This window comes from Trichoplusia ni, chromosome 1 (genome assembly GCF_003590095.1).
Source record: "Trichoplusia ni isolate ovarian cell line Hi5 chromosome 1, tn1, whole genome shotgun sequence".
NCBI lineage: Eukaryota > Metazoa > Arthropoda > Insecta > Lepidoptera > Noctuidae > Trichoplusia > Trichoplusia ni.
In genome coordinates, this window is record NC_039478.1 from 19,956,809 (window position 1) to 19,984,250 (window position 27,442).

At 35.2% G+C, this 27,442-nt stretch overlaps 5 protein-coding genes across 5 annotated transcripts in view; 4 read left to right on the forward strand and 1 right to left on the reverse strand.

The window, feature by feature from the left end:
• Positions 1-6,059: 6,059 nt before the first annotated feature.
• LOC113491622 (cytochrome P450 4C1-like) lies at positions 6,060-7,304 on the forward strand (the record flags this gene model as incomplete). The annotated part of the gene is made up of 4 exons (XM_026868724.1): positions 6,060-6,234; positions 6,405-6,590; positions 6,906-7,102; positions 7,179-7,304. Coding segments are annotated over 4 exons (642 nt in total), but the record flags the coding sequence as incomplete, so codon positions are not given.
• A 407-nt stretch (positions 7,305-7,711) lies between these two features.
• Positions 7,712-9,212, forward strand: LOC113498554 (cytochrome P450 4V2-like). The gene is made up of 4 exons (XM_026878599.1): positions 7,712-7,976; positions 8,149-8,300; positions 8,628-8,807; positions 9,047-9,212. The coding sequence occupies exons 1-4, from the start codon at positions 7,879-7,881 to the stop codon at positions 9,199-9,201; spliced, it is 585 nt and encodes a 194-aa protein (XP_026734400.1). The 5' UTR covers positions 7,712-7,878; the 3' UTR covers positions 9,202-9,212.
• Positions 9,213-10,634: 1,422 nt separating this feature from the next.
• LOC113498559 (cytochrome P450 4C1-like) lies at positions 10,635-11,735 on the forward strand. The gene is made up of 2 exons (XM_026878613.1): positions 10,635-10,781; positions 11,417-11,735. Exons 1-2 carry the CDS (start codon positions 10,696-10,698, stop codon positions 11,583-11,585), a joined length of 255 nt encoding a protein of 84 aa, XP_026734414.1. The 5' UTR covers positions 10,635-10,695; the 3' UTR covers positions 11,586-11,735.
• A 6,506-nt stretch (positions 11,736-18,241) lies between these two features.
• On the forward strand, positions 18,242-23,524 carry LOC113498546 (cytochrome P450 4C1-like). Its single transcript, XM_026878587.1, has 11 exons — positions 18,242-18,269; positions 18,412-18,571; positions 19,195-19,284; positions 19,673-19,783; positions 20,081-20,266; positions 20,739-20,935; positions 21,172-21,235; positions 21,744-21,936; positions 22,164-22,315; positions 22,681-22,860; positions 23,113-23,524. Exons 2-11 carry the CDS (start codon positions 18,427-18,429, stop codon positions 23,283-23,285), a joined length of 1,491 nt encoding a protein of 496 aa, XP_026734388.1. The 5' UTR covers positions 18,242-18,269; positions 18,412-18,426; the 3' UTR covers positions 23,286-23,524.
• Positions 23,525-25,300: 1,776 nt separating this feature from the next.
• Positions 25,301-27,442, reverse strand: part of LOC113491692 (cGMP-specific 3',5'-cyclic phosphodiesterase-like) — a 97,061-nt gene continuing 94,919 nt past the window's right edge. The window contains exon 19 of the mRNA XM_026868849.1: positions 25,301-27,235. The gene's annotated coding sequence lies outside the window, so the exon portion shown is untranslated. The remainder of the gene's footprint in view (positions 27,236-27,442) is intronic.

Consider the following 27,442-nt stretch of genomic DNA (forward strand, 5'->3'; position numbering starts at 1 on the left):
CAATGTTTTCACTTGAACATATTATTGTATACTTTGTTGTCGTATTATTTTTATTGCATATAGATAAATTATGGCCAGAAACAGAATAAATGATCGTTAGTGATGATCGTCGACATTAAATTTAATCTGTCAACAAGGATTTTAAATAAATAAAAAATTGAATCGCTTATGTGAACAACGCTAAGTTTCTATTTTAGAACAAGTATTTGGTTTTCTGAAACATACTAGTACTCAGACATTAAATTCACCGCTTTCGGGATTACTGATCGGGTATTCTTAATATTTTAGGCACATATTTATTTTTATACTATATTAATAACTTATTATTAACAGTCATCTTAAAACGACGTTGCACTTAACTTTACGTCGGTTTCAGAACAATCAATAAATAAATAAATAATTTCATCATATTGCAAAGTCACTAACCGACCTTGCTACGCAGAAACAATAATTATTAACAAATTTGTTATTTTTCTTAAGTTTTTGTTGTTGTAATCAGAAACAATTCAGATAATTTTTACTATTATTTTTCTTATCAAAGGCTATTATTTGAATTAAGTTTATTTTCAACAAAGGTGTAGACTCGTGGTAGCGCGTTAGGCCAAGTCCTAGCAACAAAACTAGCGAGCAGCACCGGCATCGTGTATAATATTACATGAATCATATGGAGCCAATTCTGATCCCCACATATGCGTGTCAAATTTTGCTCGTATACGGAACTTGCGAGATACATGTATGCTTCAATATTCATAAGCACATTTAAACGATTACTAAGATATTATTACAACAAATTATATTATACTTTTACAAGTGCTAAACCTGAAACGTATTATTTCGTATTTAATTTTTTAGAAAATACCCATCAAACGTAATAAATTGTGTATGAGAACTAGCCAACTAAGGTATAAGCAGGAATATATTATCGATTTATATATATTTCTTATGACACTATTTTATGTTGGTGTTATAAAAAAAAGGACTGACCATTACAATTGGCACTCATTAAGATCGTACTTCTTTTGCTAATCAAAGAATATGTCATAATGTGGAACTTGGCTCTTATTACACAATTATTTTTGTGGTAGTATCTAATTGTATATTAAAGGCATTTTGTTCTCTGGCTGAAGTAGTTATTACTCAGAATTACAAATACAGGGCGTCCCAAAAATAACGAATAAACGTTAATGTTTATATTCGCAGGGTAGAGGCTTCCGTCAACTGGGACCGCAATAAACTAGGACCGCGGTCCCAGTCGCCGGATTCGTAAAAAATATATATTTTTCTTCCGGCGACTGGGACCACTTGTAAATGATAATTGAAATTAAGATTTTGTCAAATGTATAGTCACATTACAATTTTTTAGATGTACTAAGGTACATAGACTGATTTTGCCAGACACAATTTTTTTTACATCTATTTTTTTTTATCTTAGATTACTGATATAAGATAAGTAATCTAAGATAAAAAAAAAAATGATGTAAAAAAAATTGTGTAAAATAGGGATGATTACTGGGTATAAAAACTAAAAATCTACTTACTCCCTCAGTTAGTTTAAATATATTAGAAGAGTATTTTTGCCTAATTTTGAATAACGATAATTGAGAACGATAAACTGCTTTACAGTGTAGAAAAGGTGGCTTGTGACGTAACTAAAAGACAGAGTGCTGCTGGGGAGTTTGTTGCGCCGTTTCTTCTCTCACAGCAAAAGCACTTAGGAAGCGGTGACGGGTGGGCAAAACTGGGTGCTGTCCAATGTAATTTGACTTTCAAAAAGTGCTACCTAGTAGCACTAGTGCTAGTTTTTTTCACTGCAATATGATCAATTTGAACATTATTTTATATAAACTGGTCCGTTGTTTAAGATTAAAAATTTTGCTCTGATTTCTGGGACACCCTTTATAATCACTATTTACAGACACAGCGCATTGATACCTGTATAAAATATTGAGCGCAGTTTATGGTATTCCGCCGAAGTGTATCTACTTAGGACCTAAAGCCTTATTCACGCCTAACTCTACTCTAATCTGGACTTGAACTGAACCTGAATAGTAGTTAGAGGCTGTTTTAAGTTAGGTAGTAGTGTTATAATTTAGTATCTACACTGTACTAGCAATACCCCCGGTTTTATATCTCATATTCATCTTGTGTTGATCAATGTGAGAACTCACCTATCCAAGGCATCCAGTACAAGTCCACTTGATTGTATCTAGTGCAATAATACTGCTGTGTAGTGCAACTAGTTGAGAGACAATATGAAAACGGATAAGAAAAGGAATCCGTAATTATTGTTTCATGTCAACAACTTCGATGTTTCATGCCTCTGGCATACTCAAGTACTTGTAGGTTTCCGTCCAGAGAGAGAGCTCAGGTTTCCCATTTGCACCATCGCACTTCGTTTTACATGCATGTCTGCGCTTTCATTATCACCATATTCTATGCTGATGAAATGTTTGAAGCTTACAAGTAATCTCTCAGTAACTTCATCAGTTTCAAATCTACGTAAAATGTAACACTTTATGGTTTTTTTTTTCAGTTGAAGCTTCTCAAGAATGTTGCTGCTGATATTATTCTGCTGCGCATGCGCGGTGTACTTTTTATGGAACCGTAAGAACTTGAAGACCACGGAGCCGCCGCACTTGCCCGGGGGATGGCCTATCGTTGGCCACGGGCTCGACATTATAGGAGACGGTTGCCGTGAGTACCGATTCCAGTAGTTCAATATAAACAAGTTTGGAAATGTATCAAACCTTTAAAACTGGATGCTGAAGAAATTTGTTTGAGGAATGTTTCGGTCAGACTGTTTCAGTACAAGTAGCAAACTTAACTCATTCAGTTTCTTAATTTTTAGATGAATCTGTTTTTATCACTTTAAAATTCATTCACTTCAGGGAACAGAACCATTCGAGTAAAACCGAATAACAGCACCGAACCCTCTTTGACAGTTCTATTAATCCGTGGATCCGTGTTATCAGACCACACAGCACAATTATTATTTTGTCCAGTGAAACATATGTATAAAAATAACTATTGGTACACTAGTAAGCGTGATTATTGTAAAGAAAATATGGAAAAGTTTATAAACTGCCTAAGCTCTCTTAAATTTAAAGAAATATATGACAGTGGTGACCCTAACGAGGCGTTTGATATGTTTCATGATTTATTTAAGCTATTCTATGATTTATGCTTCCCGATCATACGAATAAAAATATCACTTAGAAAACGTCCTAAATGGATCAGCAAAGGCATAAAACAATGCTCAAAACAGAAAAGAAGGTTATTATGGCAGTACAGGAGGACAAAAAATAAAATTGATAAATCTAAATTTAAAGCTTATTCCAAAAGACTCAATTTAATTATTAAACTTACTCAAAAATCCCAAAATAATTATCTTATAAGTACTGCATCCAACAAATCAAAAGCTACTTGGGAAATAATAAATAAAAATAAAACTAATCTACCACGGGATGTGATTAAACAAATAAAAAAGGATGGTAAAATAATTTCCGATCCTAGTGAAATTGCTGAAGAATTTAATAATTTCTTTATTAATCAAGTTAAACCTTTGACATTAAATATTTCAAATAAAAATAATGTACCAATCTATAATAATTGCAATTCTATTTTCTTAAATCCGACTACACCGAATGACATTAAACGCATTATTCTATCCCTCAAAAATACTAATAGTACAGGCTATGATGAAATCACTACTAAAGTATTAAAGCATGTTAGTAATATAATATCACCAATATTAAGTCATATATTTAATTTGTGTATTTTTCATGGTATCTACCCTAATAAATTAAAAACCACAATTATCAAACCATTATTTAAGAAAGAGGACAAAGAGAACATGGCCTGCTATCGACCCATAGCACTCATCCCAATACTATCTAAAGTACTAGAAAAAGTTATATATGAAAATCTCAATAGCTACTTAGAGAGGAATAAAATTTTAGCAGAAGAACAAATGGGTTTTCGTAAACATAAATCTATTAATATGGCAATTTATAAATTTTTAGCTAATATCACAAAGAAATTAGACTCAAAAACTCCTGTGTGTGCTTTATACATGGATTTAACAAAAGCCTTTGATTACGTAGACCATCAGATCCTAGAAAAAAAGCTTAACGCCTATGGTATAAGGGGCAACGCACTAGGCTTAATAATGTCCTACCTGAATGAAAGAAAACAAGTTACTGTAATCACAAAAATATGTCCAAGACAAAAGCAAGAACTAACATTTAAGTCTAATGTACAAAACATAAAATACGGTGTCCCTCAAGGGAGTGTATTAGGACCATTATTATTCCTCATTTATATAAATGACTTCCCCCAGGTAATAAACTCTCTAATGGTCTTATTTGCCGACGACAGTACAGTTATGTTTTCAAATAAAGATTCTAAACTGCTGGAATCGGAAATAAATAATGGTTTAGTAAATATTATTGATTGGTTGAAAGCAAATAACCTTGTTATAAACCTAAGTAAAACTAATTTGATGGTTTTCCGAAATACAGGTAATTCTTTTATACCAGACATTAGTGTAAATTATTGTGGTCAGCCAGTTAAAGAAGTTACGGTTGCAAAGTTCTTGGGTATAAATGTTGACTGCAATCTAAATTGGAAGATACATGTTGAGTCTGTATGTACCAAATTAAATAAATTCTCATATGCGTTACACATGTTAGCAAAAACAGTAAACACATCCACTATTCTGACAGCATACCATGCGTACGTAGTCTCAACTTTACGATATGGTTTAGTTTATTGGGGAAACTCAACAGATAGGCATGCCGCATTTATATCACAAAAGAAATGCATTCGCGCGATGTGTCAATTAGATAAATATGATAGTTGTAAATCTTATTTCCAGTCACTGAGAGTTCTTACATTGCCATGCTTGTATATTTTTGAAGTCATTGTATTTGTAAAAAATAATTTAAATTCATATGAAACACTGCGTAGTAATCGACATAGTCATAAAATAAAAGTACAACCTAGTAGAACCACTCTTTTAAATAAAAGCCTATTTTGCATGGCACCAAAATTGTATAATAAACTCCCCAATTCCATTGTGAAAATTGATACTATTGATAAATTTAAAAAAAGACTCAAAGAATTTCTTATTAGTAAATGCTACTATGATATTAGAGAATATTTAGAGGATAAGTTTTGACATTTGTTATTTTGCATTGTTATTGTTTTAGTTATATGTATTTGTCTTTAGAATTTGTATTTTATAGTTACTTTTGAACTTATTATTTTGTATTTTAATATTTAATATTTTGCATGCCTAATGGCGGAATATGTTATAGAACTATTTTAAACCTTAACATCTTTATTATGTACACATATTCGTAAAATAAATTATTTGATTTGATTTGATTTGATTTGAACGTTACGAAGACCGTGCATTTTTCACTTTTTTATCGATGCTTAGGATATGGTTTAGGCAGCTCCAAATTGTTTTTCTGTAGTTTCTACCGTTGAAGGCTTTCGGGAAGCCTTTATGTTTAGGCAAAAACTTTTACATCCTTTAAGATTTTTTTAAGGGTATGATCGATTTTAAAGTGTAAAATGTGAATCAGGATATGTACCGCTAATAAAAGCTGAGGTTTCTTCAGCAGACAAGACCAAAAAAAGATACCTATTCTTCTTTCCATTTTTAAACGACAAATTTACTGTCTGCTGTCTATTGACCCGTTCTTTTGCAGACCTGTGGGACCGTCTCATCGTCATCGGAGACAAAGTCCACGACATCGGTGGCGTTGCTACCGTCAGGGCCGGGCCAAAATCTGTTTACGGTAAATGGAGCACTTGTCTGACATGAAGGTGATAGCACTATAAGTTGAGAAAGAAATAATGTTATCATTATCATCATCATCATCCTCGTCCTAGCCTTTTCCTTACCGTGTTGGGGTCGGCTTCCTGTCTATTCGAATTTAGCTAAGTAAAGGTGTTTTACAAGGATCGCCTACAGACCAGTTACCTAGGCAACACAACAGGTTGGTTGTCAGGCTTTCAAGTTTCTGACTACCTAATATAAGCTATCTAATATACCTATAACAGCCGGGACCCATAATTTTACAAATAATAATGTCATACGTACATTTGTTTCAGTGGTGACGGACCCAGATGACACCTATACAGTTCTCAATACGTGCCTCGAGAAAGATTATGTATACGAATTTGTAAAACCATTTTTAGGTGACAGCTTAATCGCGGCAAAAGGTTAGTTGGATCTAATTGTTAAACATGAATAAAATTTAAAGACCCCGAGTTTTTGAGTAAATGTTTTTAAAATTGAGACTATTCAAAAACTAGGTCTAACAAAGTTAAGCAAAGATTATTCGTCAAGTGCAAAACGTTTTTGTCTAAAATTATATTTTTCCCCATTTCAGTTCCGTTATGGAAGGAACAACGTAGGCTGCTGAACCCCGCGTTCAATCAATCCCTGCTGGACACCTTCATGGGTGTGTTCAACAGTCAGTCCCGGAAGCTGGTGCAGGAACTGGGGAAGGAGGCTGGGAAGGGTCCCTTCGATCACTGGATATACGCGCGGCATAACGCATTGGAGACTGTCTTTTGTGAGTTTATCATCGCTTATTCCTGGACCTCTGTTGAACTAACTGACCTGACTGTACGGATAGCCGAGTGGTTGAGGTCACCACAATCTCTTGTGGCAAGCATTTGTGTGATCCATGAATGCTTATCCTGAGCCTGGGTGTTTTTATGCACGTGATTTGTATGTTTGTGAAACTACCTGCGACACAAGGACTAATATTCCTTACTGCTTCCTTATTACGTTTCATATTTTAGGTGTATTTCTTATTGTCTGCTGGTTTTGAATTGCCACCACTAAGCTAAAACTGCAATAATATTTAATGAACACAATATTCCAGTGACATCACTGGGAGTGGACTTCTCCCAGACGGATCTGAGCAAAACAGAGTACTTAGAGGCTCTGGAGAATATGTTCTCTACGATGGAAGAACGTCTAGTAAAGTTCTGGTTGCACAGCCCTTACACTTTTGCGTTTAGTGATGTCAAGAAGCGCCAGGATGAAAGTGTAAAAGCCTTACATAGAGTGTCAAACACGGTGAGTAAAAATAGAGCAAGAGGAATTGGAAAAACAGAATGAAGAACTAACTGAATACAATACTCACTATTTGCAGGTTCTACAAACGAGAAAAGCGGAGTTAAATAGGAATGTGAGTGATGAAAGAAGTTTGAAGTATCAAGGTACTTTTTATACCTAGTCGAAATATAATATGTACACTTATAATATTTTTTTTAAAACAAAATCAATACACCGTGATTTTTTAGTCGTCTTACAAAAGAAGCCCAGTTCATGTATCCGACGTAAAATACCCCAAGGCGCGATTATTATTTTTTTATCATCAACTAAGATAATATGTAAGTACGAAGAAAAATTTAACAAGAGAAATCTGACATATACTCATAAAAATGATAAAAAAGCCGCCCCTCACCATTGTTACAAGTCTCGGACCGCACTCGCAACAGAGCTGTGTTTCTAAAAAACTACGAATTGCATCATAATATTGAATAAAAATTGCATTTTAAATTTATTTAAATCTCATAAATACCTATTTTTTCATCACAATGAACACACAGTGAACGTGTTCTAGTCATTGGATACATGAACTGGGCTGCTTTTGTAAGACGACTAAAAAATCACGGTGTATAACGAAAGACAAAGTAAATAAAAATAAATGTCAATAAAAAGGCTAGAAGTTAGTAGAACCTTGAATTATTACAGGTAAGAGGTTCAAACCATTCTTAGACCTCGTGCTGGAGCTGTCAGCTGAGAAGGGTGTGTTCAACGACCGCGAGATAAGGGAACATGTGGACACCATGATCGTCGGCGGCCATGACACCTCTGCTAATGTTTTCCTGTTTGCGATGATACTTCTTGGATCGCATCCCGAGGCGCAGGAGAAGGCTTTCAATGAGTACGTCTTTAGACTTTTAGCGTTATGTTTGTTAGGGTATGTTTTAATAATTCAATATATAGGTATACTGTTATGTAAACTCGTCTCTTCAAAGGTTTGAGCAACACATCAAATACGCCAACTGTCTGATTACAATAAGTACTCCAAGTCAAGTATTCCAAATGTGTTTCAGGATAAAAGAAGTTCTCGGTGATGGGGACAGGGATGTGGAGAAGACCGACCTGTCGAAGCTCGTCTACGTAGAGGCAGTGTTGAAGGAGACCATGAGGATGTTCACTATAGGGCCAATCTTAGCAAGGAAAGTCGATAAAGATGTGAAACTTAGTAAGTATGAAGGGATGGAAGAAGTCGCTTAGAATTGGTTAGACCACGGTTATTAGCTGGCAATCACAAAATAAAAATCAAGGGAATATTTTATTTCTATTAAACTAGCATCAAACTAATATCATTATCATTGGCTGTCAACGAAGCGTTGTTGTTATTTGCTATATTGGTAAATCTAGATCAGAAAGTTTTTATTTCATACCGAACAGCTTAGAAGAGACGCGAAACATCGTTCACGTTGCAATACATTGCGACACGAGTGATACTGCTTGCATGACTCTAGAAATTTTCAAATCCAAATTTTAATTCAGTCTTAATTGTTTTCAGAGAACTGCACGCTCTCGGCAGGAAGCTCGTGCTACCTGTTCGTGTTCAACGTTCACAAGCACCCGATGTGGGGCCCGGACGTGCACGAGTTCAAACCGGAGCGGTGGCTGGAGCCGGGCCGGCTGCCGGACAACCCTAATGCCTTCGTTGCCTTCAGTGCTGGGAGACGAAGTTGCATCGGTAAGCCTTCTGGGCATTAAAATTCTTTTTTACTATGTTTTTAATATTCTTGAGAGTATTTTATCATTAAAACGAGATCATGATAAATCATTTCATCTCTATCACATCCTTCATCGATCATTAATCAATAAAAGAAAGTGATGTTTTCATGGACTTTGGAAGAATCTGTATGACATCCTTTGACAGCTATTTATATGTTTTATTGTTTTTTACTAACGTTTTCTTCTTCATGTTTTTAGGGAAAACTTATTCATACATGTCTATGAAAACGACTCTCGCACATGTAATACGTAGCTACAGGATCACTGGTGACCATACAAAGCTGAAGCTTAAGATGGATCCGATGCTGAAGCCGGAATCAGGATATTATATCAGCATTGAAAAGAGGACTTAAAAGATCGAAGAAAGAAAGAAGAAAAGAAAAGAGAAACGGAAACGGTGTTAAGAAGAAAATTCATGCAGAGATAGCGAATGCACAAACTAGGAACAACTAGGAAATGTAAAATTGTATCTTCTGAGACAAAAAACTGATTGATATATTGCATAAGTATACCTACATGAAACATTTGCTCCCATTTTTTAAATATAATAAAAAGAAATTTGATTCATTACTTGTCTTTGTTACCTAACGTCTTTACTATTGACTATTGTAAGTCTTATATTAAGTATGTATGAGATCAAGATACGATTAGAAATGTGCACTAAACCGATGTACGATGTTGCAAAACCGTTCATAGGCGAAAGCTTAGTCAGTGCAAAAGGTTAGTTGGATTTAATCGTGAACCACTAATATAAGGTAGAGATTTCGAGTTTCTGATTGTATAAGGACACAGGAACGATTGATGAAAAGAAATACTTTGTTTGTATGATCATATGTCATTACTTTTTTAAGACATTAAGGGTAGAGCAAAAATTTGTTGTCTAAAATCATTATATTTCTCCCATAGTTTCGTTATGGAAGGAACAACGTAAGCTGCTAAACCCCGCGTTCAATCAATCCCTGCTGGACACCTTCATGGGCGTGTTCAACAGTCAGTCCCGGAAGCTAGTGCAGGAACTGGAGAAGGAGGCCGGGGATGATCCCTTCGACCACTGGATATACACGCGACATTACTCATTGGACACTATATTGTGTGAGTTCATCAAGATTATAAAAAACTGCCGGTATATTGAAATGAAAATTAATTCTTGATAGGCCACTCGTTTCCATTTTTTAAATATTCTTCTTGTTGTTTACACAACAAGCCTCTACTCCGACCCCCTAAGCTTTAAAAACTTGGAACCCTCACGATATTTTATAGTTAACATGCTGGTGATTTGCAGATAAATTCTGACAGGAAATATTCGAGCTTTTGAATTGGCAGTCCGACGGTCGTAATATTTAATGAAAACAATGTTCCAGTAACATCGCTAGGCGTGGACTTCTCAGAGACTAACCTAAGCAAGACACAGTACTTAAAAGCCCTGGAGACCATGCTTTCTACGATGGAAGAACGGCTCGTAAAGTTCTGGTGGCACAGCCCCTACACTTTTGCTTTAAGTGATATCAAGAGTCGCCAGGACGCATGTGTCAAAGTCTTACATAATGTATCAAACACGGTGAGGAATAATAGAGTAAGCAAAATTGAAAAAATGGAATAAAGAACTAAATGAATACAATATTCACATTTTGCAGGTTTTACACACGAGAAAAGCGGAGTTAAGAAGAAATGTGACCGCTGAAAGTATTATAAATTATTCCAGGTTAACTTTTAAAGTAGTAAGCTAGTAATATATAGGTTGTGTCATGTAAATACAAAAAAAAAAGAAACTGAAACTGTTACAGGAACCAGGTTTAAAGCTTTTTTAGACCTGATGCTAGAGCTGTCAGCTGAGAAGGGTGTGTTCAATGATACTGAGATACGGGAATGCTCTTCTGTTCACTATTATACTACTTGGATCCCATCCCGAGGTGCAGGAGAAGGCTCTTACTGAGTACGTCTTTACACTTTTTAGCAAATCACTCGATTCCTATGTTTCTGTACTATATACTTATATTGTACACCGATGGACTGATGACAGCTGGAGTTAAAGGAAGCTGCTTCGACTTCATTCTGAATGCTACTGTTGTGGCGCAACTTAGAGGAGGCTTTTGTCCAGCTGTGGACCCTGATGGACTGAATTGATTGATTATATTGATGTGTAAACCTGTCCCTTCGAAAAATTGGGAGTGCGACACATCAAATAGTTATTTACTGATTACAATATTTCCTTAATTACTTTTTTTTTAACAGAATATATGAAGTATTGGAAATAATGGTGACAGATTTGTTACCTATCCCACATTTACTTACGTTTTGAGTAGCAAATTCAATGTTTACTGCTAAGCAGCCTATTTATGCATTGCTTAAGGTTTGTCTTTGTTCTGGACTGCCCTCGGTAGCGCATCCATCTGCCACCGCTCATTATTTAGTTTTCCTCAGCATCAGCTACTATTTAAGTATCTTACTTTGCCAGTCTAATGCCAAATTTTCTGAGTTTTCCATTTTCAGTTATATGTTTATGATTGAATCCTTAAATAGAAAAAAAACTTATGTAAAGACTACTAAAGTATCCCTAACGTGTTTCAGAATCCAAGAAGTTCTCGGGAACTTGGACAGGGATGTGAAGAAGACCGATCTGTCGAAGCTCATCTACGCGGAGGCGGTGTTGAAGGAAAGCATGAGGTTGTACACTATAGCACCGGTCTTAGCAAGGAAAGTCGATAAAGATGTGAAACTTAGTAAGTATGGAGGGTGATGGAAGAAGGCTCTAGGGATTTGGGTAGGCCACTGTTATTAGCTGGTAGATATAGAATAGAAGTTATTGTGCCTTTATCATAGTTATTATTGGTACGATAAGCTTAAGCTTGCTATGTTGTAAAAGGATTACCGGATTCACCTCATAAAACCAAATTATAAATCGAACAATCTAAAACCCAATTTCGTGACTTGGTGTCTTGAAGTTTAAATATTTTTTCTTTCTAAAACCGCTTTGTGTGCTTCACATTGACGTATAATTTACGCTATATAATTCAGACTTTTGATTCTGGTATCAGCGTGAAAGTACTCACACCAGACGAGTCCTGAAACATCGCAATTGCAACGAGGAAGGTGACAAAGCTTCAAACCAGAATTTAAAGTCAGTCGTAATATTTTTCAGAAAACTACACGCATTCAGCGGGAAGGTCGTGTTACCTGTTCTTGTTCGGTATTCACGAGCACCCGATGTGGGGCCCGGACGTGCACGAGTTCAAACCGGAGCGGTGGCTGGAGCCGGGCCGGCTGCCGGACAACCCTAATGCTTTCGCGCCTTCAGTTTTGGCAGACGAATGTGTATTGGTAAGGTTTTTGTGCGTAGTAAATTATTGATTTCAATTTTCTTTTGTGCCTACCGCAGCAATGTTCAAAGACAAGACCACGAAAAATTGTTAAGACTCTACATGTTTCACCAATCGGGGGTTGTCATATTTTTAAGGCAGTTTAAAAGCATTGTTACTATCAGTTCATTGTTTCTGAAAGATGTTACTTATTTTTTCCAGGGAAAGCCTATGCGTTGATGTCAATAAAAACGACTCTCGCGCATGTTATATGTAACTACAGGATCACTGCTGACCATACAAAAATGAAGCTCAAGATGGATCCGATGCTGAAGCCGGAATCAGGATCGTTATATCAGCATTGAAAAGAGGACATAAACATTAATCACGTATAAAGAAAACTTGATTGTTGTATGGCATTCGGGCACATAAAACCTTCGTTTAGTTTTAGAATAATGCCCTACTAAAGTGTCAATAAAGTTGAATGAATTTCTAGTTCGTTTTTTTTATTGTGGCTGTCCTAAAATCTAGAGCTTTTTGTTATTACCTAGACTATTAATTGATGTAACGGTTTAGTCACGCGTATTTATTGGATGTGCCCGACATGATAGATAGATAGATTGAATACTCTTTATTGTACACCATAAGGTAAAACAATTTAGGTCAATACAAATAAATATGATGAGTACAAAAGGCGGTCTTATCGCTAAAAAGCAATCTCTTTAACATGAGCTGACGCGGCGGGATATGGGGTTCGATTCGCGATACCGTCAGCTCATGATTAAGGATTCCAATTACCGTCGTTACTATCATACGACAGTTACTATCAAAATACCTACGTTACATCAATTAATAATGAATCAGTCTCACGATAGTTATTATAAAAATTACCTAAGCTAAATTTTTGCCGCATACAAACGAATTATCGTTATTCACCTTAAGAACGATTAAATCATGTAAAGGCTACACATAATGTGTCCAGCGTTAAGATACCAGATGTAAATTAATGTGTTTAAATGAATAAAAAAAATGTTCGCTGTCAATTTATCATTTGCTAACAAGTTTAAAATGAAAGTTCTTAATGATAAGCAGAATATGGTTTAAGTATAATAGCTGATTTATGTTCTCCAGTAAGTAGCACCACATCTTAAATGGGTTTGCTATGGGTCTAATATTTTTTCGTTTAATAGACTTTTCGAACGAGCGACAGCAGATTTATTTCATGCCATAATTGCTGGAGTTGGATTCCTGTAGTGGGTTGATAAGATAACAAGACAGAGGATTCCAGTGTTCCTACAAAGAATAGGATAGGAAGCCACTTGTGTTCATTGCGAAAGAGAGAACCGTAATAATATTTTCTAAGTCTGAAATGACTGTAATAGCAACCGTTGCTCAACCTCAAAGAATATATTTTTAGTTTTTTGTTGTTGTAGCAACAAAAGTAACACATTTATTTATTGCTATTTGAGATTTAGACACGACTGCTTCTGTTTTTTTTAATAAATGATTAAGTACATCGTCGAATTCCGCTTTCGTCTTGACGCCAATTTCTGGAACTTAGCGCCTGAATAAAATTTTAGAGTTGTTTTTGCCTTCCGCTACTTATTGTATCTACCTAGAGAATAACGATTTGCATCAGTTGGGAACCATCAACCAAGGGACAGTCACAAACACGGTAGGGTTCTTACGGTTATATTTAGAAATATTTTTACTCGCCAGTTTTTCTTGAAGGTCCATTTCGTTACTGTTTCACCGCACTTTAACATACTTTTTGGCGGGATCGAGATTATGAAAATAAAGTTTACAAAGTTGCATCGGGTGGGTCAAGGGGGGGGGTATCGAACCTGCGACCTCTGGTATAGCAGTCAGGGCCTCTAACCACTAGATCAACATGCCAGTCAAAAGTTTGAAGTAGACGTTGGCATCTGACGTCTTCATACATAGTTAGTAAGGATTTGGCATCAAAGATTAACGGAGGTTTGCGGAACTCCTTTAGAGATCGAGGTACCGATTTGACAAAAAGACAGGAATTCAACAAAGTGTACTTCTAAAATCTTTTTTAACAACTCCGCAATTTAATCCTTGTGTCGCGGGGTGTTTCACAAACATACAATTCACATGCAGAAGGACACCCAGATTCAGAGCAAGCATTTATGTATCACACAATTGCTTGTCCTGCTTGGGGGTCGAACACGTCGCGCAGTTTGGTGTGATGACCTCAACACTTGGCTATCCGTGCAGTGTAATTATTAACTTAGTATCGTAAGTATTACATAGTTGCAACATTAAAAAAGCACTTGATGTGGGGTCCAGTCTACAGAAGTACAGTCTACGTAGCTTTTAACAGCACATTAACAAATATACTAAATCAAACTATATATAAAAACACTACACGAAATACTGGTTGACAACAGGTATAAAACTTTCATGCAAAAATAAAAGACTACTAAAAATTTTAACTTTAAAATAAAAAAATCCAGTCATAAAAAAATATTATAAGAACCACGAAAAAATACTAAAACAGACGGTAAATAAAGCCAAGAAGTTACAATATATTAATAAAATAAAAAAATCTGAAAATAAAATTAAAGCTACTTGGAGCATTATAAATGAGCGTACAAATAAAAAACCTACCACAGAAAAACATAACCTTCAAATACAAATGAATGATATTCTAGTATCTGATCCAAAAGTAAATGGATTTAACACGTTTTTTGCATCAATTAGTGAAGAAAATACGCAATCAATCAACAACGACAGTGAGCCGCAGGGCCTACCTGTGCTCTTCCCCACACTAAATACTTTTTTTCTTAGACCACTGGACTATTCTGAATCACATAAAATAATTAAATACCTAAAAATCTAAAAAAGTCATGGAATAGACGAACTACCACCTGCCCTTATAAGAAAATGCGCAGATGAACTTGCTCTACCCTTCCGTGTATTAATAAACCAGTCTTTTGAAGACGGTATATTCCCTGACCTTTTAAAGAAAGCAATCATCAAACCTATATTTAAGAAAAAATCAAAAATAGACCCTGTTAATTACCGACTACATGGCCCTTTTGCATACAGTCTCAAAAATATATGAAAAAGCTATGTGTGACCGCGTTTATAATTTTTGTGAAAGATTTGAAATATTTAACGAAAGTCAAAACGGCTTCCGTAAAGAACGATCCACAACCTTGGCAGTCTATAAAGAAGTAACCAACATAATAAACGACAAAAAATATGCAGTCGGGAAACTGCTTGATATGACCAAAGCGTATGATAAAGTAAAATTAAACATCTTCCTGAACAAATTCTATGGAATAGGAATTCGTGGAAACGCGCACAAATGGTTTACGTCTTATCTAAAAGATAGAGAGCAGTGTGTGGAAATAGAATACTACAACTACGATAAAAAAATAATAGAAAATTTTAGATCTGACAGAAAAATTATAAATTCATCGATCCCCCAGGGAAGTGTTATCGGTTGATTGTTATTCTTAATCTACGTTAACGACCTCCCTAAGATCATGGAAGAGCCATGTGTACTATTTGCACACGATATATCTTTGCTTACTTCATGCCCAAATAACCATAATCTAAACGAACAGCTCCATTCTATTCTTAACAAAACTTTGTTTCTTATCATTTTTTATAACACCTTATGTACATTGTGGAATGCAAATAAAGAAATATGAAATATGAAATACGAAGTGAATGAGTGGTGGCCGAGCCATCTGTCGGATTAGCCTAACATGTTCACTGCCTTCAGTGTTCGCAGACGAATGTGTATTGCTAAGTTTTTTGTTTACGAGTCATTTAGTATCGTCATTGAAACATTTTGAAAATATTTTCTCAGGTGAGAATGATCGATTAGTTTTAAATCTAGAATATGTTTGAGAATCAATAATTAAAATTCTCCGAATCGATTTCGTATGAAAAAATACACAGCTCGACGTGTCGCGGGTTCTATGCCCGCGTAGGACAAGCATTTGTGTGATACAACCTACAAGAATTCCTGTCCTGGTTGTCTTTATGCATGTGACTTGAATGTTTGCCAAGCCCCCCGCGACACAATGATAAAATGACTATTTGGGAGTAAAAAATCATTTTTCGACTACATGGCACGCATAGCAATTTTTACGATTTTTTTTTATTTTCAGCACTTAAAATTAACTTTTATTTTTTTGTATTTTTTTTAGTTAATTCTTCTTTGCTTGTTTTCTAGTATTAATTACTGGTGGAAAAAGTTTTTTTTTTTTAAAATGACGTTTTCGACATTAAAATTTAGATGTAAAGGCATTTATAAAATATTGTAGATGTTTCTAAATATACCTAAATATGTATATTATCTCATTGTTCAAGGTACTACTGTATCTATAGTGTGAGCAACGCTTCCCAGGCAAGCCCTCACAATTTCTCACGCGCACACACACATTCAAAAGCAAACTAATTATAACTCATACCTACTTACAAATTGTTAAAATAAAATAGATTCGCGGGCTAGGAAATATAATCATATTTTTAATTAGTGAACTCGACGGTGGGCACTAATACCTATATATTACAAGATATTAAGTTATCTTAGCTTAGGTGTCAGTTGTAATACCGTTTTTCAACTGTTATTACCTCTTCTACTATTCTACTGTGAACATAATAAAATGATTGTCAAATTACTGTGATGGTGCAAATAAGGCTATATTTATTTTATTACACATGATCCCACGGGAGCATAACATCTGTATATATGATGTACTATTTTGTGTTAATCCTACTTATAATTTATCTGTGTACCAAGTTTCGTCTTAATCCCTAAAGTGGATTTTGCGTGAAAAAGGAACAAATATACATACATAAAAGCTTTCGCAATTTAATAATGTAGGATTATTTATTCTGAGTGAACAAGGTGTAGACTGGCGTTTGGGTGACGTAAACCCATTTTTTTCTGAATAATAGATTCGTGTAAATAATTAAGGAAAGCACTTTTTTGGTAGAATGATATTTTTAATAAAACTCAATATTACATCTGGTACGTCAGCGCTACCTTGAGAAACGTCGGCATTCAATAGGTCGGGCCAACACGTGAGGTTGTTTGTGGGGAACATTTTGTTGTAACCTTCAGAAGGTTGAATCGTCGTGTTTTTTCCTGGACTTGGTGCTTTTTATTTGTTTGTAACGGTTTGCCGAGTATCGGCTGCTTTAACATGTAATAATTTTGCTTTGTTTTGGGAAATATCCATGGCTTTATAAACCTGTGTCCCTATCCTCCCGAAAATGATTATTTTCACCTTGTTTTACCGCTACCTTCTTCGTTTCGTGTGATATGCAACCTTGCGTACGTGGGTAAACGAAGCCTCTGATACTGCATCAGAAGCTTAGTTTACCACTTCTTAGCAATTTTGAGATGCCCTAGTTTCCTCACCATGCTTTCCAAAGATCTGTACCAATTTTAGCTCAATTCAAATTATTCTCACTTGACCTCACGTTTTCAGTAAAGACCAAGTATGTCGTGATTATGTCTATAAAAATTAATTGTGAGAATCACAGTTTTTTTCATTACCTTTATTGTTATACATTTTACATATAAATGTTAAAAAATAATTTAATTTGGTCTCGCTTCGAAATAAATTCTATAAACAGTCACCAATCATAATGATAAGCCTTTGTTAGTTAATTAATTTAATTCTTATTTTATTACCTCGTTATTCTATAGTTACGGAGACTTTATTCATTAGCTGAGTTAAGCATTCCCACCGATAATGTATATAATCTCTGGTTTTAGAGTTATGTGCAGTTGCCCTAAGTGTCGCGCAACGCGGCGAACATTAATCTCGTACTGAACCGAGTAGTAAGGGAAAGTTGCCGGTAAGTGTTTTAAGTGGCTATGGATTGTATCCTTCAAAAGCATTTCAAAAAAGTTTTTATTGCCCGCATCGCTAGCCAAGTGAGATTTTTACAATCGACAATTTTCTCAAAAGAAAGTTTTTGGGTTTCGGAGTCCGTAGATTACAAACACGGATTTTTGAATACCGCTAGATTGGCAACATTTTATTTTAACCTACGGTCTAACAGATACCTTAGAGTAAATAGATAAGTGAGCAGAATATCTCGTATCTACGAAATTTATCAAAACGAAGGTAAGTTGATAGATAATAATGACGTAATTGAGAGTAAACTACCGACATTTTCCATAAAAAATAATCTAAAAAAGTGAGTCTAATAATCTAAACGCAAACCTAAAAACACAATCATAAAACCTTTTTACATTTTCTATTTCAGCAGAAAACATTGAGAATGATTGCGGTAGCACTATTCCTCTGCGCATGCGCGGCGTACTGGGTGTGGCGTCGGAAGGACACGAAGGACACGGAGCCGCCGCGCTACCCCGGGGCATGGCCCATTATCGGCAATCTGCACGCGTTGTTCGGGAATAGTTGTAGTAAGTACAGCGTTTCATATCATTTCGAAATTCTCTTATACCGTCTGAAAATCAAGTCTGCCAGCGGCCCGGGTGTAGGATACCCGATATCCAATTAAACACATATTCAAGCTTAATTATCGTTTATTTTTAGCCAAATCATAATTCTGGGCATTTTCCCAATAACGCTCACCCGTCACCGCTTGCTTAGCGCGCTGGAGAGAACAAACAGCGCGAGAAAAATGAAGAATAACTGATTTATTCATGACCACCTCCCATAAAAACTTGAACTTATAATTAAATTAAAGTAATCTTTAAGGACAATGTAATTTCTATAACAATTTACTATGCATAAGAGACGGAAGTCCTCCAGCGGAAGGTCGCACCGACTTATTTGCTGCGCTTTGAAACTAATATTCGTTAGTTTTTACCTACTAGGGAACTTAAGCATTTTTTTGGAGACAAACTTACTGTTGTATGCACTGTTGACAATTAAAAGGTCCAGGTTATAGGCAAATAATTTGGACTGTTGCAGAGCTACTTACATACTTTGAATAAATTAGACCTACAAAAAGACTCAAAATTAATGAAAAACTTTTCAAATTGAAAAATGAATTCACTATATAAAAGTATTCTTATTTCAGGAATTTGGACCCGGTTAAACATAATTTCAGAAAAGCTCCATGAAATGGGGGGCGTTGTCACCGCCAGCTTCGGACCACAAACTGTTTATAGTAAGTGAAATTTGCAGAACATTCTAAAGATGAACCTGTTGACACAACAGTTAAGGCCAAAAACTGTATTGTAAAATGTTGCAATGTTCGGCCACCAGAGCGCAGCACACGTTCACGAAGTAGTTTCTTTAGATCTATATAGTTAAATACAAAGAAAGAATAGTGAATACTCAGTTATAACATTTAATAACTCGGTTCAACAAGCATACGAGATTGTGTAATATGGTGGTTTGTTTATCGTATGCGCTTATGGCGCCCTCTGCGCCGAGCTTTGCCCCAATCGTGTACTGATGAAATGATACCATAAATCCTTAGATCTTAATTCACTTAGTGTCACGGCTTGAAGATATTTCGAGTTTTTCGTTATATTTTATATTTATTTTTCTAGTTGCGTGCGATCCTGATGATGTCTTCACAATAACCAATGCCTGTTTAGCTAAGGACGATCTTTATGATTTCGGGAAACCATTTTTAGGTGAAGGTTTAGTCACTGCAAAGGGTGAGTTGGAGAGAATCGTTAATTTATTATGTAATAAATGAATTCGAGTTGAAACAGATATTTGCTATCTGCGTAAATAGTTTTTATTGAGATTTTCAGTTAACTATATCTCATTCAAAAGATTTTAAAACAGTAATATGAGTAGTGCCTATTCCAATTTTGTGTATGGCTCCCAGAAATGATTAAAATGAAATAATGGCTACCTTGTCTGATTAATCATACAATAATCTGGACACTCAACACCAAGAGTGAAGCTGGAGAAGCTGATTCTTCGACTAAAAACATTTTTTCCCATAGCTTCAATATGGAAGAACCACCGCAAGCTGCTGAACCCCTCGTTCAACCAATCCCTGCTGGACACCTTCATGGGCGTGTTCAACAGTCAGTCCCGGAAGCTAGTGCAGGAAATGGAGAAGGAGGACGGGAAGGGTCCCTTCGACCCCTGGATATACACGCGATGCAACGCTTTGGAAACTATTTGTTGTGAGTACACCAAGTTTTTTTAAAGAAATGATGAATGTAGGTGGCTGACAAAGGAATATGTCATCCATAGTTCGCGTTGGAGAATCATCCAATAACGGGTTTCTACTGTTTTCTGGCGACGGATATCGAGTTTAGTTCCATAGCAAAATATCCTATTCCTTTTACTCGTCATCAAATATAATGGCATGTTCAAGCCTCCAGCGTTTATCACAAAGTCACGGGCACTTTTTTGCTTTAAGAACTTTCTCCCGTGTCCGTTTAAGATAATGCTTGCGCAAACCTTTCTTATTCCGGGTGATCGACTATAACGACGTGTGTTATTTTCACTTAAATAATCAGTCCCAATAATTGCATTCGCAATCTTCGAAAGTATGATCATGTGTTCATTAAAAGTAATTTAAGCCAATGAAAAACTGTAAATCATCTTGACAGATACGAACTTCCTAAATACTTACCAACCTAAATATTTTAGTGACGTCGCTTGGAGTCGAGTTCACCGAGATGAACATCAGCCCGATGCAGTACCTAGATGCTATGGAAAAGATGTTTTCTGCAACGATAGAACGCATCATAAAGATTTGGTGGCACAGCCCCTATACCTTCGCGTTTAGTCTTCTCAAGATGAAGCAGGATGAATGTATCAAAGTCTTACATAATATGTCTAACACGGTAAGAATTAGAGAGCCATTTCAGTGGAAGGCTTTTATTTTCAACCGTCTTCTAAAGGGAATAGGTTCTCAATTCGCCTGAATTTTGTTTTGATCTTTAGCTTTTTTTTTGAAACTAGTCGTGTGTTTTCTTCTATAACTTTACTTCTTCTTCTTCTTCGCTATCACAAAAAAAAAAGATAAATGAGGTTTGGGTATTCTTTGAGAATGCTAAAACATGACGTTTGCATTTTGCAGGTTTTACAAAAGAGAAAATCGGAGTATGCACGAAAAGTGAATGCTGTAAGAAGTACTACTTCAGGTTAACTATTAATAATGTTAATTAGGTATATGTAATGATGCTAGAGGAGATCGTGGCTAAGCTATAACCGCATAAAGTGAAACGCTCACAGGTTAAGCTATGCTTGACGCGGTTGGTCCGTAGATGGGTGGCCATCTGTGTCATAGCGAGTTCCTCCGTGTTTCGGAAGGCACGTTAAATTGTGGGTCCCGGCTGTTATTCCTACATCTTTGATAGTCGTTACAGGTAATCAGAAGCTTGAAAAATCTGACAACCAGTCTAACCAAGGGGTATCGTGTTGCCCAGGTAACTGGGTTGAGGAGGTCAGATAGGCAGTCGCTCCTTGTAAAACACTAATACTCAGCTGAAACCGGTTAGACTGGTAGCCGAACCCAATAGTTGGGAAAAGGCTAGGCCAATGATGATGATTAAGATATATGTGATGACAGTGCTTGAATTCGTAGTGAAAGAATTCGTAATAAATTGTAAAAGTTTAAGAATATGTAGTAAACCTTTAAAATTATTACAGGAAGCAAGTTCAAACCATTTTTAGACCTCATCCTAGAGCTGTCAGCTGAGAAGGGTGTGTTTAATGATACTGAGATACGGGAACAAGTGGACACAATGATCTTCGGCGGCCATGACACTTCATCTCTTGTGCTCGTGTATGCAATGATATTGCTTGGATCCCATCGCGAGGCTCAGGAGAAGACTTTCAAGGAGTGAGTAAACCAGTCTCCCTTCTACAATATACATGACCATGTTGCGAATCTCGAAGAACAGTTGCCTTTGACCTATTTGAACTTGAGCTTTTCCTAGCCTATGGTTATTCCTAAATAACTTGTTGGACCATTTAATTAATATTTAGTGATTTTCATTCAAATTGATAATACTTACAAAGGCACAAACTAGAAATCTAATTCTAATCACTACCCCAATTGTGTTTTAGAATCCAAGAAGTTCTCGGTGATGGGGACAGGGATGTGGAGAAGACTGACCTGTCGAAGCTCGTCTACGTGGAGGCGGTGTTGAAGGAGACCATAAGGGTGTACACTATAGCACCGGTCATCGCCAGGAAGCTCGATAAAGATGTTAAGCTGAGTACGTATCATCAACATCATTAATCCATATTCGTCCACTGCTGGACATAGGCCTCTCAAATTGCATGCCATTTGTAAATAGTTGACTCCAGGCATTTCGCCACGCAACGAATGAGATTCAAATAAAGAAATCTTTTTGTATTTTTGTGTACGTTTCCATGACGAAAAATGATCGAATTTCTTAATTTGAGTTTGAAACTCCTTTAATCCTGAGAATATTATATATTTAGTTGAATGACTTCCCCTGAGTTTCGTATAAAAAATATTTTATAGAGAACTGTAGATTTGTGCCTACGTTTTATTGTGCTCGAGGATAAATGCATTAAATCATTTTAGAAGAGTATTCACAGTCGGAATATTTTTCAGAAAACTACACGCTTTCAGCGGGAAGGTCGTGTTACCTGTTCTTGTTCGGTATTCACAAGCACCCGATGTGGGGCCCGGACGTGCACGAGTTCAAACCGGAGCGGTGGCTGGAGCCGGGCCGGCTGCCGGACAACCCCAACGCCTTCGCCGGCTTCAGTTATGGCAGACGAAATTGTATCGGTAAGTTTTTTGTCTTTCTTAGTCGTATATATTATTAAAAAAAAAAATATTTGTATTAATTTTGAATGACGTCAGTTGAATGTTCTTGATATCATTTTGTCTGAAGATAGTATTATCACAAACTTTATTCGATTCCCAAAGACAAAGGAGGACAAAATATCTTTTAAAAGCTACTTAAATATCTTTCTTTATTTACCACATGATATTAGCATGATATACAGATGAATCTTATCATTTCATACTGGTTTCCAGGTAAAGCCTATGCGCTTATGTCAATGAAAACAAGCCTGGCGCATTTAATACGTAGGTACCAGGTTAGTGCTGACCACACGAAAATGCAACTCAAGATGGAAGTGATTCTGAAGCCACACTCAGGATATTTTGTCAGTATCGAAAAGAGAACGAAAACAATCAACCACGGTTAGAGAGAGCAAACGGCGCAGGGATATCGACTTGCCACACCGAAGATGCAAAATAGTCAATTAGTGAAGAGAAAAATGTTGCATGACAGGTCAAGAAACATTTGTTCGTATTTCATACCTATTTAAGCATGTAATCGATTCGTATTCATTAAATTTAAAATGTCGAAATATATTTTAAAACTGGCAGAAAGATTATGAAAAATGAATAATGCAAGATGTAAAAACAGGGGCCTTATGTATTAGTCACGTGTTTTTTAGTTGTTTTTAAGTGAATAGAGTAAGATTACATTATATTATAAAGGGTGGCTTAAAAAAATGTAATTATCACTATAGTACCTACGAATTTTAAATGCCTTGGAATTATTAATTTTAAAGAATCTGCGCTATTCGAGATAATCATTTCCATGGCCCGCCCGCTAAAAATCGCAAATGATCCCACGGGAACATAAAGCCAAGATAAATACTATCCTGGTCATAAGCGACATGTGTCCTAAGTTTTGTCTGAACCCGTGCAGTGGTTTTTGCGTGAAATGGAACGGACATCCATCACATCATACATAAAAACCTTTGCGTTTATCATATAAGCAGGATTTCATTTGTTGCTGTTTAATTAAAAGAGTTACAAATAAAACCGGATTATTACAATTTACTATATCATATTTATTTCAGTTTTTTTCAAAGCGTAATTTTGCCTCGTCTGTATTTCTAATCACTTTTTATTTTGTGTATGATTATTTTTACTATACCGTTATTAACAAAATTTATAAATGCAAAGAAAACCAAAAAAATGTTCACAATATTTTTATTCCTTGAAACACATTCAGTAGATATTGTTACAAATGTTAGAATAATAACAAAGACGTATTATTGTTCTGAAGAAGCTTAGTTAATATTGTCTCTAAAAACAACCACAAACGGTTAAATTATAGAAAAACAATGATTTAACAGAAGAAAGCTTTGCTTTATCGTAACAACCAATTTTCACAGTCAAAGATATTTTTTTACAGAAAAATGAGAATTTGTCAGACAGAGGATTAATACTCGTGTCTACGAAAAAGTCTAGAAAGTTGGTTGCAAGTCGAATAGAGGTCTGTGTATCATTTAGGACACAGTTTTAAAATTTTATATTCATCGATTCGAATCTTATTCGATAGCATTAGAAAAACATTGCCAATGAAATGTCTAATAAATATAAGCTGTCTTTAGAGTATGCATTCTATTCTATCTACATTGAAATAAAGTCAAATTAGATTGTTGAATTTACAATATTGAAAATAAATAAGTTAAGATTTTTAAACACGGAGTGAAAATTACTCAAAAATAAATAAACGTCTCTTCAGACGCGAAATAATTAGGTAATGTGTAGGTATATCTGTCACTTAATAATAACAATTTATATAAAAGAAAATAAATAACAGCATTCTGGAAATAAATAAATAATTTATGTAAATATTACCTCGTAAAACCCGAACTTATCTCAAAGATTCTTTGAAAAAACACTTTATATCAAGTTATTACAGAACAGTCATAATTCTATTATTTAGATTAAGTATAGTCTATTTCACAACATCTGGACTATGTGGCTGTTACATCAGCGAAATGAGAAACATTAAAACAATACTTTCAGAACTATCCTCCTTTTCAAAATACCTCTCAAATATGTCTATGTGCCTAAAAATCCAATGAATTGATTTTAATATACTTTTCTTTAAATCGATACAAAGGCAGTGTGTAACTCAGCTAGCAATAGGTAAAATGGCTGTGGCAATAGTCGTTACTTCTGCCCTCGTAGCTAAGCTGACAGTTTTAAAGTTCAAAGCATTGTTGAAAACGCAAAAAGTAACAAATGAATTGAACTGACAAAGTAAAATCCATAAGAACATGAATTTCGTTCCCATACTTTTACCTGTTAGTGACTTTACCAATGCGATGTCACATTGATAATTAAACTATTCTCCAAACATTCCTGCAAACGTTTGTCGAAGCGACAATTGAAAGATTTATTTCCTTCTTTTGAATGCATCTAGATGACATTTACATGATTGTATATAAATAAAATGAATGAAGCGATGATTTAAAACATTGTTTCTTGTTACAATCAGCACTCCGCCGATAAAGTAGCAGCCAACCCATAATAAACATACTTAAAGCTGGAACAGGACAGAACATACATTAAAATATTACGTCAAAAAATCATTGCCACTGCCTTAGAAAATACAAAGAAAATGGTTTCCATTTTGCTAATGTAAAAGCATTAATCTAAACTATTTTAACAACAGTAAAAATTGCACAATTTTTGACATCCATATATTGTTTAAAAGGCTTTCTCAGTTTCCCATTCTATAAAAGTATTAGTTTGCATAACACTTGACTTGCTTAACACATGAAAATCATATTACTATTGCGTAACAATATTCGGACTACGTCATTCGAAGGACAAGTATGTATTTATACAGTAATCGTTAAAATGCTAAAACGTTTAATCCAAAAAGATTTAAAATTTAATTTAAAATCTTATGACTCATGTACACAACGTGTAACCTTCCTTTTACTTGCTTTCAACATCCATTGATGTTCTTGTTTACGAAGATCGAAAAAGTACTCCACCAAGTCAGCAATGGATGTCGAACTATCGAAAATATCGCGTGTACAAAAGTTACATCACCCAAGCTTCTCACTCTTGTACTGAAAACATTACATATTAGAAAATCGCTAAAATATTGCTGTCACTTAATCGTACAGGTAATAAAAATAATCTCAAATACTTGAAGACTGGATCGAATATCTGTGATATCGCACAAACCAAGCTTCATAAGCAAATGGACGTAACATTACGTTTGACAGTAACATTAATAAATATCTATATAACATAACACACGACTAGCATCGTAATACTTTTAACTCCAATAAAAATAATTTAATTGAACGTTTTAAATGTAAAATACGAAAACATCACCTTACACCCTTAGTAGTTACATCGTACACCTTATTTCACAGGCCAAGAAACGATCATTCCATTTTAAAATTTAAACAGACGATAGATTTACGTAAAACTGTCAAAGTGACAGAAAATATCTCAAAAGAAAATATTCATTTATTAAAAATGAAGAAGAAATAAGATTTCATTAATAAGTATAATCAAAATACTGCAAAATTGAAAAGACCGGATAATCAATCAAACGAGGTAGCACTACTAGAACATTACAAAAGTAAGGTATACCATACAAATCTATCAAGCCTGTTACTTTTAAAATAGAACATCGTGAAGTAATACTAGATCACAGTCTATGTAAATAATACATTTAATTAGATAAACATTTACCTAGAGTTTGTTTACAGGAAACACGTTCACGTCAAAAAGACGCAGAGATTTAAATACTAAAAATTTTATTTTAATGTTTTTGTTCACTAAAACTTTATTTGGCTGAACAAAAATATTCAATAAATTTACATAAGAAATTAGGAATCGATTCACTCATTTTATTGCATTCAAAAATTCTTCTGTAGATTTTAAATCTAGAAAATTGTATCAAAGAAAATGTGGGTTGTCGAGTGATTGTTTTGTTCAGCCAAAATAAAATACAAGTACCACATAATCTACTTAATACGATGTCTAACAGTAGAAATGTACAACGATAACGACTATTAGTAAAACGACATTTGGCTCAAAAGCCGAAGAAGAGTTTACAACCTTATGCTCTTCCGTCACTTTGTCAAAATCTCGACAACTTGGCAAAATACCTTTGAAGTTACCGATGACTATAATGAAAAGCCTAGTGCATTTAGTGTCAGCATTTTCCTCGATAATTCGATATACCATGTTCTACAAATTGTCATGGTTGTCAATTTCTTAAAGTGACGCAAAAGTGATGACTAATGTCATTTAATCGATCGATTTGGACGGCTTCACTCTGTCCAGCTTCTCAGGTTTTTCTGTGCTGTTCTGGCTGCCCCTGAAAGTACAATTTGTTATAAATCATTTGAAAGGTATCAAATAATCTAGAAATTGACAACCAGAATGGAATTGACGACACGAGAAGTCCAAACATTCCAAAACAAGACATGGATAGTAATGTACTAGCCAGGTTATAAAGCCCAGGTTGCTTTGCCATACATCATAATATTCCGATGGCCAAAAAAATCTACAAGTATTTTTTGTA

Excerpts from the sequence above, each read along its gene's own strand:
- LOC113498554 (XM_026878599.1), top strand. The coding sequence starts at position 7,879 with ATGATCGTCGGCGGCCATGACACCTCTGCTAATGTTTTCCTGTTTGCG. Across the intron at positions 7,977-8,148 it reads CAGGAGAAGGCTTTCAATGA|GATAAAAGAAGTTCTCGGTG; the intron begins GTACGTCTTTAG and ends AATGTGTTTCAG. Across the intron at positions 8,301-8,627 it reads CGATAAAGATGTGAAACTTA|AGAACTGCACGCTCTCGGCA; the intron begins GTAAGTATGAAG and ends AATTGTTTTCAG.
- LOC113498559 (XM_026878613.1), top strand. The coding sequence starts at position 10,696 with ATGATACTGAGATACGGGAATGCTCTTCTGTTCACTATTATACTACTT. Across the intron at positions 10,782-11,416 it reads CAGGAGAAGGCTCTTACTGA|AATCCAAGAAGTTCTCGGGA; the intron begins GTACGTCTTTAC and ends AACGTGTTTCAG.
- LOC113498546 (XM_026878587.1), top strand. The coding sequence starts at position 18,427 with ATGATTGCGGTAGCACTATTCCTCTGCGCATGCGCGGCGTACTGGGTG. Across the intron at positions 21,937-22,163 it reads CAGGAGAAGACTTTCAAGGA|AATCCAAGAAGTTCTCGGTG; the intron begins GTGAGTAAACCA and ends ATTGTGTTTTAG. Across the intron at positions 22,316-22,680 it reads CGATAAAGATGTTAAGCTGA|AAAACTACACGCTTTCAGCG; the intron begins GTACGTATCATC and ends AATATTTTTCAG.